Consider the following 17251-nt stretch of genomic DNA (forward strand, 5'->3'; position numbering starts at 1 on the left):
CAAAACCATTGAATCATGACTAAGAAAATGATTTGAGTTCATGGAATCTGATCAAGGAATTTTCCAAAAAAATTAAATAAATTTAAAATTTTACCTAAATAACGAAAACTTTATGATTCAAAATGGGTCCCCAATACAAAATTTTTCACCTTTAATCTCAAAACTTGATAATTTCATCATCCGAAACAGCTGATAAGGCCATGTTTTCTCTCCTCTTGCCATGCCATGATTGATAACATTCTTTTTTTCTTTTATGATAATTTAATTTATTATACTAAATAATTTTAATTAAATGAATTTATATTTTTAAAAAGAAAACCGTCTGAATTAAGAGGAAAACAATAATTAAGGGTATCAAATAACAACTTCTTGACTTGACTGCTATGACGGATACCGTATCAGTCGAGTGGTTAAACCATAAAAATATGAATATTTGCCTATTTGGTACGTAAAGTTGATCAACCAACCCCCCTTTGAAATATTTTTTGGGATTCTCTGGTTTCTTCATTTCCCATGACCATGGGCTAGTAGCCATTTTTTCAGCCCAATCCCTTTTACAACAATAGGATTGCTTGTTTATGAACAAAAATAAATAAATAAAAACGCCTCCAATAAAGTGGTCTGGCCTAGCTTGACATGGTGACCTGATCGATTGACTGAAGTCCTTGGACTGCAAAATAACGGACATCAACATCTGGGTCCTCACTCAGCTCTACCAAGCATGGACGTATCGTCTTCTCCACCACCTATTGCAACAATTCATTACAAAATTATCAAGAAGGCAGAGCCAAAAGCAATCGAAATAAAAAATTGGAATACTTACAGACTGATCAACTACTGAAATCAGAGACTGCAAAACCTTCGCAACATTAAACTTAATATTGGGAACCCTGCAGAGAGCAAACAGTTAAAGACATCACTAATTGGGGAATACTATATACATAATACACCTTCATTATCAACTTTTTGCTAACCAACCTGTCTTTTGATGCATTGACAACAACTGGCAACAGTTTAGAACATGTTATTTCTGAGCCCATAACAGGACCAAGGAGAGAAATGGCACGAAGAAGGGTCATCCGATGAAGATAGTGTGAATCATTAGCTATCTCTAGTACCTGATCAGATAACACCCCCAACTTTCACATTAAACAAAACTGTCAAACCCAATGAGAAAAGGTGCAGATTAGCAGGGCAGCTTTCATGAAACCATTCTGCATAAAATTTTATTTTTTGGCCATAAGGATGCTAATAAAACAGAGCACAGACTGAAGGACTAGGACAGACATCAGTTTAAATTTCAGATTACACTTCTTATTTGCTTTCAGTAGTAAAAGTAAACATGACTTTTTTGCTTTTACTTCTTGCTTTTTGGGTGAAGAAGATCAATTGTCAATATTATTGGACAGACCTGTGGAATAATATGCTGCATCGCCCAATCTGGGCCGAATTCTTCAGCAAGACGCTTTAAATTTTTAGCAGCTGCATCTCGAATAGAGTAAACCTGTAATAATTACAATGCACAATAGTGCTTAAGATAGAAATCATACCATTGTTTGGAATCAGGGTATAATAATTAACAACCCAATGAGAAAAGCATTCACATATTAAATAGAGTTCTCAGTTTGTATGTTACTCCCTCCTAGCTGCCCTTAAATATGTTCCTCTTCCAATTTACCACAAGACTTGAAATGCTGGTTATATAACCATTTTCTTGGAAATTGTGCTTTTTCAAACTAAACAAAACTTGGAAAGGAAAGAATATTTCATGAGAAAGTCAACAATATATTCAATTATTTGAAATTTTCCTTTCCTGTCTTAAAGCCATCAAAAGTAATATAACTAGAGAATCTCGTCCTGGATCTTTATTCAATGCATAGTTCCCCAAAACTATAAGTCTACTCATGAAAGAAATATTAGATATACAGAAAGGTTTTAAGGAAATAACTAGAAAATGTGAAAAACTATAAGAGAAAGATAAAGAGTACAGAAATATGGCAACATGCAAAGAAAACATTTTTGGGCAATGACTAATAACATGCGTTCCATGCAAGATAGGAGAAAGACACAAACCTTATCCTGCAACCATTGCATGCAAAGGCCACCAAGTTTATCATCAAAAAACCCAACCCCTAACTGATTTGCCAATAATGGTATATACTCAATTATTGCAAGTCGAACCCTCCAATGCCTATCCTCAGCGAGCTCAACAATGGCTGGTAGTAAGGATTGGGACAATAGATCAATCCCAATAACCTGCCAGTAAGAGTTAATTTAGAAAACCTGAAAGCTGCTTGAGAGAATGCAGTTACTTTCAATCATAAAGGTTACACCTAGGATGCACTAAAAGCATGTACACTAGTAAATAGAGAGTTGTATTAAAACTTGAATCTATTCATTATTAGTAACCACTCCTGAGAACCTCCTGCCATTCAGCTTCAACTGGTTTATATGGTTAATAAAAATTGAAATTTCAAGCAAAAGCAAAGCAATTGAGGTAGCAAAAGATAAGCAGATCAGCACAGACAGAAAACAGCACTGAAGCTTTAAGTTGCAGCTAACCTGATTCACTTGATCAAGTTTGCTGATTACGTTGAGCCGCACATCAGGGAATTCATCCTTCAAAAGGGAGAGAAATATTGGAAGAAGCTGCTCGATTGTTGCATCCTGCAAGGACCATGAAATGGAGTTCAATAAACCCATAAAAGCAATTTAATCCAGAATCTTGATGCATCCAGCACAACATTGAGAAATCTATTTAAGACAACCACAAGTAAAGAATACAAATAAAAAGACATTATATCCAAACTCAATTGCTAGGAGAAATTTACATTGGTAAAATCAATCATTTCTAGCTTGTATTTACTAGTCATAAATTACCAGCCAAAAAAAAAAAAAACTTACTTTCTATGATACTTCCTTATCGAGGAATTACTCTATAATACATTATCAGCGTTAAAAAACCTTAATTTCTACGATCTTCCTTATTGAGGAATTACTCTATAATACATTACCAGCATAAAAAACCCTTACGGTCTATGATACTTCCTCATCAAGGAATTACTCTATGCTCTTACCTTCCCAAGGACAGGAGCCATTCCCATCACAACTGAAGCCAAAGCAGCGCGGACATGCTGGGAGGAATCCAATGACAGTTCCTGTAAAAGGTATTTGTAAATTGCAATGCATTGAAATGAGAAGATGGCCAATGTATTTAACATAACATGAAACACAGAGCACTTATTCTCCAATAAGATATTTCCATAGAGGATCGGAAGCTTCTTATTATAACTGTATGTACCTTAACACATGGAAGAATGTGTTGGATTGCAAGTTCTGGACTCAAAATTTGACAAAATTTAGTTACTTTTCCTGCAGCTGCAATGCGAACTTCAGCCTCATTATCACGAAGTAACCGCACATATGCAGGAAGCAAATCAGTCCTGAAAACACAATCGACATGTATAAGAAGTCACCAAAAAAACTCCACCTTAGGTTAGCAGGACTGATAATGGTACAGGGGCAAAATTCCATCTATATCACATAGTATATTTTATTAGCAGCTCTGCAATAAATAAATACCTAATAGGCTCTGGTCCCAGAGCTTCACAAAGTTCGTATAATTGATTTGCAACCATATAACGCACACGCCAAGATTTATCCTGTTAGTTACAAGAAATAGAGCAAATATAAGAGCACGTAGAATCCACAAAACTGTTTTGACGATAAAGTTTCCTAAAATCATCACAGAATCTTTTATATGCAAAAGAAAACTCAGGAAACTCAATAGCATTTGCACCCCCATACCCTTCTGGTTGCTTAAAAGAGTTTATTAGATCATGAAAATAGATCAAAACAGCAGTATAACTACACTATAAATATTGCCATGCAACAGAATAAAGTCTTCTGGTCACTTCCTGAGGACTGACTTCCAAAAGTCAACCTCCATATCATCTAACCACAGCTTCATGCACTTTTAATATGATACCCAATAGATCATACAGCATTAAAAGAATTATTAAATTATTAGTAGAAGAAATACAAATAACCTGCTACAAAAGCATGTGGCAACAGTAAACATAAGGTTATCAACAGTTTTAACTTTTCCATAAGACATGGCACACAAGATTATATAAAAAGAAAAGGACAATAAAATTTGTAAAACTCACACAAAATTAAATTTAAATGAGACAAATAGTGAAATTCACATTAAGTGTCTACACATATACCTGGGAGAAATTAACAATTACAGGGAGAATGCGTGCAGCACAATCCTGGGGCTCTAACAACTTTCCAAGAGCAGCACATCCCTCAACAGCCAATAATCGAACTGTATCTTGATCTGATACACAAATTTATAGAAGTTTCTTGTGTGAACTCATGAAAAATAAATGTAAGATACATAAAAACTAAATGAATAAATATACAAGTTCAGCTACTAATGCTTTTACTATAACCATTAAAAAACACTAATAATATCAGTTTTATCAGGAATCTATCATTGCAACACTCCAGCATGATAAATCTATGATTCTGAGGCTAGACCCTGCCTGCAAAGCTATCAGGTTTCCTCCCCTATGTCCATATCCCACAAATCGCTTGCAGGTTGAAGCAGTCTTGGGAGGATGATTAACCTTTTATTTGTTGCTAAGTTTACATCCATCAATATTCTACATGGCACACTTATTATAATTTGATGCAAAGAAAAAAAAGAAAGCCCTGCATCAACATTTGATAACAAGTCAAGCAAGACTGCTAGCCTATTACCAAGTAATTAACAAACTAGTCAAGTACATTCAATATGGAAAACAAAAATCAATTTTGTTTTTGAGCAAGATGGCCTAAAGAATACTTGACAAAACCCCAGTAAGGAAACGAAGTCAATCACCAAAAATCAGGCGGCAGTAGAGGAAGCACAGAACCAGCATCCACGTGTGGAAAGATAAATAATGTAAGCTAAAAACTACAGAGATTTTCCTCAACCAAGCATGTCTAAACCATTCAAATTACCATCTTGCGTAAGATCCTCAAACATTTGCATGATGTCAGCCTTCAAGTGAGCAGATTCAACTGTTCCAGCAAATTTCCACAGATTTGACGCAGCAGACCTTCTTACCATGGGCATGTCATCTTGACATAGTTGACCGTATATAGACCGTAATTCTGTTTTCAACGTCTCAGGGGCACTTGGATAAGCAATGTGAAACAGCCCACAGGCTGAAACTCGAGCTGTAAACCATTCTCCAGCAGCCAGCCTCTGAAAATTTAAAAATTGGAACCATAAAGGATGGCAGCCAAGAGTAGTTTGCATAAAAAATAGAATGGTGCCAAACTAGAATGGCTCAAAGAAATACACATAATCCATGTAGGATTTGATTACAGGTAATGTCTAAGTGGGAGTAACTCCAGTCCATCAAATGAGTCTGTTTTCTTATTTTCTTTTTCACTATTATCCACTATGGCCATATTAGCTGCAGATGGGCCTCCGGTGATATTGTTAAGTGTTAAATATTACGTATTAACAGTTAAGTGATTTTATGTTTTAAGCATGTTTGGTTATGTAAGTGAACTATAACTGGAAATGATATTTTAAAGCGACAATGTGAAAGTTTTCAGTATGGAAGGACCAGCTTTTTACTTTGAGGGAGAATGCATTTAGACAGAACCATTTTGAAAACTTTTAATAATAAAACAAGCTACCTTTACTATTATTTAAATTCCATTCTTTTATTGTTTTCATTGTCCTTCACATAAAAAATGTTTCACAAATAGTTGAAAGTTGAAAGGGTTTCAAAATTCATTGTCTCCAGTTACCATAGCTTGCTTAACTAAATCAGAAACTCAATTTCAAACCTACACCGAATAGTTTCTTGGCACACAGCTTAAGCAACAAAAAAGCTTTTTTTTTTTCAATGTAAATTAAGCACTTAATAATCCTTATTGAGAGTTTTATAGTAAACAGAAACTAAACCTCACTAAACAGTAGGAAAATACAGCAATGAAATAAATAACAACAAATCAAGATATGAAAAGTCTAACCTTAACTAAAGGAGTAAACCGCTCAATCAAATCATTCTCCCTCATCTGAGATCCAATTTTGCATAATGACTCAACAGCTTTGACCCTTACACAGGTTTCCTCAACAGTGCAAAGGGTTTCCAAAGGCGTCAGCAAAACATGGGCATGCTCAACACCCCCGACATAGGGAACAAACACTCCCAGCTCCTCAGCCATTGCAAGAAGCACCTCATCGTCATCATCATTGTTTTCACTGAGAAATGGAATTAATTCCAACCTGGTTCGATCTTCCCCGAGAGCACGTGCAATTGTCGAAAGCCTACGGATCGAGTTTAAACGAAGTTGGATATCGTCATTTTTTAGCTCATCTATCAGGACAGCTATTGGATACAGTGGTGCTTCAACCGTAGACATCGTGTTCCAATGCCTGGCAGCTTCAACTGACTAGTTTAAATCTGAAAAAGTTCACACTAGACCATTTCAAATAAAAATAAAATCTTTTGTCCTTAAATCTCATGATTCAATTAATACTTACAAGTAATTAAAACAGATAAAATTAGATGAACAGATCAGTCCCAGACAAAAAAAAAATCAAATCCACAAAGTTTCAAAGAAATTTTGGATGTAGAAATTAAAAATGGAAATGGAACTATAAATTTGGAAAATGAAAATGGCAGGCACTGTAAGATCGGAAGGTGACATAACTCCAAATTAGTAACAAAATAATCAATACATTTTTTTTGTTAAAAAAGAGAGCTGAAAATGTCAGAGAAGAGCGATAAAAATGAGAAATGGGAAGTGGGGAGTGATTAATCTTACCGATCTCGACGCCTTCCCGCCGGCTGTCTCTCTCTCAAAAAAAGAACAGAAATATTTTCGATTTTCGTCTCTACTTAACTTGATGGTTTTAGTGGGTATATTTAGATTCATAAAATTTCCGTACTTTTTTGGGCTAATTAATTACTAGGCCCTGAACTTTCTTTCTTTACAAAAACGTCTAAAGCCGAACAGAAGAGGAATATGGCCCAATGTTTCCTTTAGAAGCTTCACAAAATAATTTGCCACTTTACCCTTGATTTGACATTTAATTTTTTTATTTTTATTTTTAGAAATTCAATTATTCTATTTTTATATTGAAGTTTAATTATTAGTATTATTAAATTATTTTATTAAATTTATTGATATAATATTTTAAAATAAAAAAATATTCACTTGAAAAATAACATTGTAATGGACTCAAATTTAACAAAAAAATTTAACGTTATTAACAATTGAACTCGTATATTTAAATTTGAATAGTAAAAGGACTAAATTCTTTAAAATAAAAATAGAATATTTAAATTTTAAAGGTATAAAAATATAAGGATTTAGAGCATATTTTAATCAAATATTAACTACAATTATTTTTATGTAAAAGAATCTTTTTGTCTAAAAAGTCAAAAGAGAAATTACTTCAATTCAAAGTAGACATAACCTTTTCTTGGGCTAATTTTTATAAATATGCTGAAAAAAATAATTGAAAACCTAGGCTAAAACCCTAAAAATTTACTGATCTACGTTATTTTTTGAGAGAGAAAGAAAAATGTGTGAAAACAAATCCTTTAGGATGCGTTTTCAGTTAGGTAAAAAAAAAATTTCTTGCAGTTGGAAATTAGAAAATTGTAGATTGATTTTTATCCATGTTTGAGATAGACATGGTTACAATTTTAAAGAAGGTTTGAAATTATGGTGGTGTTGTGGAACTAGGTGACCTATAAATTTTATCTACCATGTGAGTATGGAGCCATCACCCAAGAAGTAAGATCACATTGCAACTCAAGGTCCTAGTTGACGATGATTATACAGTCTGGGGTGAAAGTGTAACTAGGGCTTCAAGTTTACAAAGATTATGCTGTCAAAAGATGGAGCATAAATAAGGTTGTAGTTGGCAGTGGTTATATAGGCATGACAACGAGTTTCTCATCAGAAGAGGATGCTTTATAAAACTCAAATATAAATATGAGGAAGAAAACGTAGTGGCATTTTAGTACAATCAAGTAATGCGTCTTATCCACCATCACCGAAAGCGATGATCCCATTATTATAACTTGTGACAGCATTGGGGTGTAACAGGTTATATTAACAAGGTCACTACCTTTGATGGAGATAGACAACATGAATAATTCGATTATATTGGAAGGCCCTTGCGTTTTCCTTCATCGCACATATGTTTGAGTTTTATGAAATGAGCTCTTTTGATGAGACGACTCGTTGTCATTCCTTTATTAGCATCGTAAACTATGACCCCATTTATGTGTAATCTATTGACAGCATAACTATTGTAAACTTGGACCTCGAGTTGCAAAGCGCTCCCGGCTCTTAGGTGCTAGCGTTATACTAGTACAACATGTGAAATTTGTAGGTTACCGAGCTCTATGAAATCACCGTGAACCCAAACACAACTTAAAACTATAACTACATCACGCTCAAAGTAAGAGAGAAATAAATCTTTAAACCTGAAATTTTCAACACGCAAGAAGAAGAAAAAAAACAATTTAGAGAAGATTGAGATGTGATGAGTAGGACGATGAAGAATGGGCATTTATATAAGGGACAGGGTTGGGTATAAAGGAAAAAAAATTATCCTGAGAATCCTGGGTTATAGCGTTCAGATACAATCAAACTGGAGTGGTTGAAATGGCCAGAGAGAAAACGCTCCTTGCAGTGGACGTTTTCCTGTAACATGTTAGACATGTGGCTTGAAAATGCATCCTGTAGGAAGTGTTTTCACTACCATGTCAGATGAAAACGCCCCCTGTAAGGAGCGTTTTCTCTTTGGTCATTTCAACCACAAAACTTGATTGCTTCTTAGCCCTTACAACCCAAGATTCCTGGGATAAAGTTGATGGAAGAAAATGTAGGAATCACATGTGTAAAACTCACATGCCAAAGTTAATATTAATTATTGAATTGTAGAAGAGTTAATTAAAACACTAACTCATGCAGTGAAAACATTAATGTAAATGCCCAAATTTGCCCGGCCCGGGCCCAATATAATAAACAGTCCAAATATTGACAATCTAAATTTCAAAATACAAGGCCCAAATTTTGTACGCCCAAAACTAAAAAAACCCTAAAGCCTGTTTAGCCCACAACCTTAACTTTCAGAAAGGAAAGCTAAAACCCTAGGTCCCTATGTGCTGCTGCCCATGTGCGCCGTACCAGCAGTCTCCGCATCTTTCGCTTCCCCCACGTGCCTCATTGGCGCATCCAACGCCCGAGGACTGACCATTCTTGCCTCGTCCCATCATTTTCGTCTAAGACCTGTAAACGAAACAAGAAAAAGAGCAGAACAGAGGCAATACGAACACGCAAACTGTACGAAAAAAAAAGTAGAATGAAATAATGTATTTCGGCTATAAAGCCATGAAAAACTGTTGTAATGGGGTTTTTTTTGGAGAATACAATAAAAAAAAGAGAAGTTTAAAATAGATTTAAAAAACCAAAGGTCACTGTTATTTTTTTTTTCCTTTTTTTTCTTTTTCTTTTCTTTTCGAATACATTTATACATGCTTTTTTTCTCAAAAATAGTATATATATTTAGATATAAATATAGTAAAAAAAGATAATTTTTTTTACCTTTTTGGCGATTTCCAACCACCGTGTACAGTGCCTGGCGTGGTGGCCGATGATCGGTTCCGTGGCCGAACTCTGGAGAGAGGCAGAGGGTTGAGAGAGTTGAGAGCTTATGTTTTTTTTTTTGAGAAATGAGAACTGAAATGAAAGTTTAAAAAAAATTTGGGCTTTTATACAACCTTAAAACGGCACCGTTTAGGGGCCAGATTTTTGACGTCTAAACAACGTCGTTTCAGCCCCCCTTACCCGCGTGTTGACCCGACCTGGGGAGGATCCGCGCGTTTCCATTTATTGGGTTATTTGCGCGATTAACCCTTCCCTTTTGCATTGGCATTTGATTTGGCCTTATTCATATTTTTTATTCTTTTAATTTCTCCCTGGATTTTGCACACTGTTTCGAATTGGTCCACGTTAAAACGTTTCGTTTTGGGGTTTGGTCTATTTTCATTTTTCATCCCTATTAGTTTACACGCGCTCTATTTTAGTCCCTAGCAGCTTCTATTATTTACGATTTTCACCCCGCAGTTTTACTTCGATTTTAATTCAGTCCTCAAACTCTTACTTTAAATCGTTTTGTTATATTATTTTAAATATAATTTATTTTAGGCTTTTGTATACAATATTTATTTTAAACTTTACATTGTATATATTTTGAATTTATATATATACATATATATTATATTTTAAACTATTACATATATATTGTCTATTTTAAATTTTATATGTTAATTGTTCTATAGGTTAACTATTTCAAATTCCTTTCATTGTTTATTATAAATCTTTTATTATTTATTTTGAGATTTCTTATATTGCTCATATTTAGACATTTTGCACCAACATCATTATTACATATATATTTTAGTATGTGTTTATTTACTTATTTATTATTTCTTATGTATACGTTAAATTTTTTATTATTATTACTTTTATTCTTTAGTTACTATTATTATTCTTACTAATGCATTATTATTATTCTTTTATTCTACTTTATTATTATTATATTATTACTATTGTTATCATCATATTATTAAACTAATTAATTTTATATTGATTTTGTTACATTATATATTTTCTTTTTGTATTTATTTACATTATTAATACTATTATTATTATTTCTATTTTTTTGAACATATCATGGATTTTAAATTATTATCAATTTTAAATATCTTACATATGTTATTTCTTTTAAACTATTATAGGTATTATTTTGAAATTTTTATATACATCTTTGTATTTTAAAATATTATGTATATATACACATATATTACTTATTTTAAATTTCTTATATGTTATTAAGTTATATCGTTTTATATGATGATTGTGTTAAATTCTTTTTATTACTTATTATAAATCTTTCTACTACTATTAATTTTAAAAATTTCATGTGTTATTTATGTTAAACTTTTGTACACATCTTCTACATGTTAATTTTTTTTTATAATATCATTTATTCTAAGCTTTTATGTGCAATCTTAAATTATTGAATTATTATTTTAAGTTATTCTATTTATATTATTTTGTTATCTGGAATATTAGTGATTTTAAATTGTTTAATACTATTTACTTTAAATTATTTTTCATAGTGTCTATTTCAAGCTTGTTTTTTCCTACATGTTATTCGTCTAGAATCGTCTTATTGCTTATTTTAAATTGTTCGTATTGTTCATTTCGTTTCTCTTCAATTATTAATATTTAAATAATGTATGTTTAGTGATTATTGTCATTGTGTGTACTATAATTCGTTCACTTATTTTCATATTATTGTCACTCATTTGTATAGCATTTTATCCATGTATATTGTTCCATGTTTGTAATTTCACCTTTCATTCGTAATTGTCGCATTGTAATTTTCAATGTATTGATCCGAAGTTCATGATTCTATTTCATTCCAAGTCAAATTAATGTATTTTGGGTCGACTTTATAAAATAAAGGTGAAGTTTGGTGTTTAGCAATTCGATAGATCGTGCCCTAATGTGTTGGGTTTCGATCTTTCATTTGTTTAAATAATCAAATTTCCCTTTAAAATTTCGTCCGCGTTTTCTAAACCTTAAAACAAAAGCGATGTTTGATGTTTAGAAATTCGAGGAATCGTGCCCTATCGTGCTGGGTTAAAATTTCTCGTTTGTTCAAAATTATCGAATATTCCTTTGGAATTTCACTCATGTTTTAAAAATTCTTTAAAATGAAGGCAATGTTCGAAGTTTGGAAATTCGGGGAATCGTGCCCTATCGTGCTAGGTTGCAATTTCCCGTTTGTTCAAATAATCGAATATTCCTTTAGAATTTTACTCATGTTTTCTAAATTTTAAAAAAACAAGGCAATATTTTGTGTTTGGAAATTTCGAGAAATTGTGCCCTACGTGCTGGGTTTTGATTTATCGTTTGACCGAACAACTGAATATCCTTTTTAAAACTTCAATGCATGAGTTTTGTAAATCATGAAATGATTTTGGTATCGAAGGTTTGAAATGTTGTGTCCTACGTGCTGGATGTGATATTTTATTTCTTCAGAACAAGAGAATCTTAATATCCACCTCGAGTTATCCAAACATTCATAAAGAGGGATCATATTTTAAAATTTATTTTAAAATCTTTTCAACTTTCGACATAAAGACATTAATTAATCAATTAGGTACCAATTTTGAGCGTTACGAGGGTGCTAATCCTTCCTCGTACGTAACCGACTCCCGAATCCGTTTTTTCAAATTTCATAGACCAAAATCATTATTTTAGTAAACTAAAATGTTTTATTAAAATGACCAAACTTCTTGGTGATACGATACACCTAAACAAAAAAGATTGGTGGCGACTCCCAATTTTCGTTTTCTTTTCAAAATACAAACTCGATCCCCGTTTTCAAAAAAATTATTTCGACAATTAACTTATTCGTTTATTCATTAATTTTTCTTGTAAAGTAGGGGTGAGTGTTTGATTGAATCAAGTTGAATTGAGTGAAAAATTTTGAGTTAATCGATTTGACGAATCATATTTTATCATCCTAACTCAATTTAAAATTTTTTTGAATCGAGCTGAGTGAAATGAAATTCAAGTGAGTCAAATTGAGTGAAATTGTTCGAGTCAAATTATAATCTTGTGCCTATATAACTAACTCTATGTTAGAGCACATAAATTTAAAAGCACGTGTTAGAATTAAGTGACTCGAATCCTTATTTAAGTAAAATACAGTGGTAAAATAAAATAAAAGAAGAATCCATATAGAATTACACTTCTTTTATTTTATTTTAGAATAAGGTTTCTTAAACCTTATTAAATTCTATCTATTTGATATTGATTAGAATAAGGTGTTTCAGTCTTACTAGAATATGGCTTTACAAGCCTATAAATAGGCATAGTCTATTCCTCTTGTATTAAATTTGAATTTGACATAGTGAATTTTTTTCTCCTCTTCCCGTGGTTTTTTCCCGAAAGGGTTTCCACGTAAAAATCTGTGTGTTTATTTTATTTTATTTTATTTTATTTTTCACAAATTGGTATCAGAGCTTCCGGGTTGTTCATCTCGATCACGGTAATGGCGTCTTTGAAGTATGAAATTTCACTGTTGGATTGCAACACCAAATTTGCGTTGTGACAAATTAAGATGTAAGCAGTTCTTGCACAGATGGATCTGGAGGATGCCCTGCTAGGGATAGATAAGATGCCTTCGACATTAACAGATGAAGAGAAGAAGCGTAAGGATCGAAAAGCATTAACACAATTACATCTGCATTTTTCCAACGGAATTCTGCAGGATGTGATGAAAGAGAAGACTGCCGCTGTATTATGGAAGAGGCTAGAACAAATATGTATGTCGAAAACTCTAACAAGCAAGTTGCATATGAAGCAGCGTCTTTATGCTCATCGTTTGGAGGAATGTGCGTCTGTACACGAACACTTAACAGTGTTTAAAGAAATTCTCTCAAACTTGGAGGCCATGGAGGTTCAGTATGAGAAGGAAGATCTAGGGTTGATTCTACTTTGTTCGTTGCCCCCGTCTTATTCAACCTTTAGATACACGATTTTATATAGCCGCGAGTCTCTCATAGTTGATGAGGTTTATGATTCTTTAACCTCGTATGGTAAGATGAAGCATCTTGTGGTTAAACCTGACTCTCAGAGAGAGGGTCTTATTGTTCGTAGGAGACAAGATCGGAATGCTGATGATGATCGTGGTAGGACAAAGGAACGGAATCTTCGTGGTAAATTTAAAGGTAGATCGAAGTCTTCAAACAGAGGTAAAACTTGTAACTTCTGTAAGAAGAAAGGGCACATTAAATCTGAGTGCTATAAGCTACAGAACAAGATTAAAAGGGAGGCTGCGAATCAAAAGGGAAAACAACTAGAAAATTCCGGTGAAGCTGATGTTGTAGAAAATTACAGCGATGGTGAACTTCTAGTCGCTTCTGTTAATGATTCTAAAGTAAGCGAGGAATAGATACTTGATTCAGGCTGCTCCTTCCACATGATTCTCAATCGGGATTGGTTTACAACTTACGAAACAGTGTCTGAATGTGTTTTTTGATGGGAAATAATGCTTTGTGTAAAATCGCATATGTTGGAACAATTAAAGTTAAGATGTTTGATGGAGTTGTCAGAACACTTAGTGACGTATGACATGTTCCAGAATTGAAAATAAATTTAATTTCGTTGAGTACTCTTGATTCAAAAGGGTACAGATACACGGCTGAAAGTGGGGTTTTAAAGATTTCCAAAGGGTCCCTTGTTGTGATGAAAGGGTAGAGAAAGATTGCCAAGTTATATGTTTTGTAGGGTTCTACTGTTACTGGTGATGCAGCTGTCGCTTCGTCTTCCTTGCTAGATGGTGATATTACTAAACTTTGGCATATGCGCCTAGCGCATATGAGTTAGAATGGCATGGCAGAATTGAGCAAAAGAGGACTTCTTGATGGGCAAGAAATTTGCAAACTGAATTTTTGTGAGCATTGTGTTTTTGGGAAGCAAAAGAGAGTTCGATTCACTAGAGGAATCCATAACAAGAAGGGAATGTTAGAGTATATTCATTTTGATCTGTGGGGGCCATCCAGAGTGTCTTTGAGAGGTGGAGCTAATTATATGCCAACCTTTATTGATGATTTTTCCAGAAAAGTTTGGGCGTTCTTCCTGAAGCAGAAAAGTGATGTGTTTTCTGCATTTAAGCCTTGAAAAATTATGATTGAAAAATAGACAGGAAAACAGATAAAATACCTCCGTACAGACAATGGCTTAGAGTTCTGTTCTGATGAGTTTAATAGATTGTGCAAGTCAGAAGGGATCATGAGACACTTGATAGTTCGTCATACTCCACAACAAAACGGCGTTGCAGAACGAATGAACAGAACGATCATGGAGAAGGTTCGATGTATGTTGTCAAATGCCAACTTACCAAAGTCATTTTGAGCAGAAGCAGCTTCTACTGCATGTTTTTTGATCAACCGATTTCCATCCGTTGCCATTGCGAAAAAGACTCCACAAGAGGTATGGTCTGGTAATCTTGCTAATTATTCTAATTTAAAGATCTTTGTGTGTCATGTGTATGCTCATGTTGATAATGGAAAATTAGAACCGAGATCCATTAAATGCGTTTTTCTTGGTTATAAAGCTGGTGTAAAAGGGTATAAGTTATGGTGTCCTGAAAATAGAAAAGTTGTGATTAGTAGAGATGTTGTTTTTGATGAAACTGCTATGATACCTAACTTATATCTTAAAGAATCTTCCAATAAAGAAAATCAAAAGCAGGTGGAGCATCAGATTAATACAGAGTTAACTCCTCAAGCCAAAACAAAAATTGAGAATAAAGTTGCTTCTTCACCACAATACTCTATCGCCAAAAGTAGAACTAGAAGAGAAATTAAACCTCCAAAGAAGTATGCCGAGGCTGATCTAGTTACTTATGCTTTAAATGTAGCTGAAGATATAGATGCGAATCAAGAGCCATCTAATTATTCTGAGGTGGTTAGCTATGAAGACTCAGAAAAGGGGATGTTTGCTATGCAAGAAGAGATGGAATCACTCCACAAAAACAGAACATGGGACCTTGTGAAACTTCCTAAAGGTAAAAAGGCTGTTCGTTGTAAATAGGTGTTTAAAAAGAAAGAAGGGACTCCAGGAGTTGAAGAACCCAGATATAAAGTAAGGCTTGTTGCAAAGGGTTACAGTCAAATTCCAGGAGTGGACTTCATAGATGTATTCTCCCCAGTTGTTAAGCATAGTTCGATTCGAGCTTTACTTGGTATTGTGGCCATGCATGATTTGGAGCTTGAGCAGTTAGATGTAAAAACTGTATTTCTGCATGGAGAACTTGAGGAGGATATTTACATGCAACAACCAGAGGGTTTTATAGTCTCAGAAAAAGAGGACTATGTTTGCTTGCTGAAAAGGTCCTTTTATGGTTTGAAACAATCACCAAGACAGTGGTACAAGAGGTTTGATTCCTTTATGACTTCTCATGATTTCAAAAGAAGTAGTTTTGATAGTTGTGTTTACTTTAAGAAAAACAGTGATGGTTCTTTTGTGTATCTACTTCTTTATGTTGATGACATGTTGATAGCAGCAAAAGATAAATGAGAGATAAGAAAGGTCAAAACCTAACTAAGTAAAGAATTTGAGATGAAGGATTTAGGACCAGAAAAGAAGATACTTGGAATGGAGATTCTCAGAGATAGAAAAACAAGTAAATTGTACCTAAGTCAGAAGGGGTACATTGAGAAAGTTCTTTGCAGGTTCGATATGCAGAGTGCTAAGCCTGTTAGTACTCCTTTAGCAGCCCATTTCAGACTTTCATTGGTTTTTTCTCCACAATCAGATGATGAGATTGAGTACATGTCACATGTTCCATACTCTAGTGTAGTGGGATCTCTCATGTATGTTATGGTTTGTTCACGTCCAGATTTATCATATGCAGTCAATGTAGTTAGCAGATACATGGCGAATCCGGGTAAAGAACACTGGAAAGCAGTTCAGTGGATTCTAAGATACTTACGAGGTACTACTGATGTTTGCTTATAGTTTGGAAGAACTAGAGATGGAGTCATTGGGTATGTTGATGTTGATCTTGCTGGAGATCTTGATAAAAGAATATCTCTCACAGGTTATGTCTTTACAATCGGAGGTTGTGCAATTAATTGGAAAGCCACTTTGCAAACTACAGTCGCTTTGTCTACCACTGAAGCTGAGTACATGGCGATTACTGAGGCTTGTAAAGAAGCTATTTGGTTGAAGGGACTCTTTAATGAACTCAATGAAGACTTTCAAATCAGCACAGTATTCTGTGACAATCAGAGTGCCATCTTTCTTACAAAAGATCAAATGTTTCATGAGAGAACAAAACACATTGATGTTCTGTATCATTTTGTTCATGATATTATTGTTCGAGGTGATATTGTTGTGAGCAAAATTAGTACTCATGAAAATCCTGCAGATATGATGACTAAGTCACTTCCTATAACCAAGTTTGAGCATTGCTTAGACTTGGTTGGTGTTCATTGTTGAAGTTAAACCCTTAAGGGGTTTTGTGGAAGAGGTGGAGAACTTGTTCGTTGAGAGTTCGCAATGAAGAACTTGTTCATTGAGAATTCGTGTCAAGGTGGAGATTGTTAGAATTAAGTGACTCGAATCCTTATTT

The 17251-nt window shown here is 33.9% G+C and overlaps 1 protein-coding gene across 2 annotated transcripts; it reads right to left on the reverse strand.

Annotated features, from left to right (window-relative positions):
• Positions 1–410: 410 nt before the first annotated feature.
• Positions 411–6985, reverse strand: LOC107932396 (serine/threonine-protein phosphatase 2A 65 kDa regulatory subunit A beta isoform). Of its 2 annotated transcripts, none has more exons than XM_016864369.2 (13): positions 6838–6985; positions 6040–6473; positions 5011–5257; positions 4230–4342; positions 3583–3662; positions 3302–3443; positions 3078–3158; positions 2563–2667; positions 2074–2256; positions 1412–1504; positions 979–1118; positions 824–890; positions 411–746 (listed from the first exon to the last, which is right to left on the reverse strand). In XM_016864369.2, the coding sequence occupies exons 2-13, from the start codon at positions 6430–6432 to the stop codon at positions 627–629; spliced, it is 1764 nt and encodes a 587-aa protein (XP_016719858.1). In that variant the 5' UTR covers positions 6433–6473; positions 6838–6985; the 3' UTR covers positions 411–626. The 2 variants fall into 2 exon arrangements, with proteins under 2 accessions (XP_016719858.1, XP_016719859.1); XM_016864370.2 differs by having other exon boundaries at positions 6040–6488; positions 6838–6958.
• Positions 6986–17251: the final 10266 nt, after the last annotated feature.

The sequence above is a fragment of the Gossypium hirsutum genome, chromosome A13 (genome assembly GCF_007990345.1).
Source record: "Gossypium hirsutum isolate 1008001.06 chromosome A13, Gossypium_hirsutum_v2.1, whole genome shotgun sequence".
Lineage (NCBI taxonomy): Eukaryota > Viridiplantae > Streptophyta > Magnoliopsida > Malvales > Malvaceae > Gossypium > Gossypium hirsutum.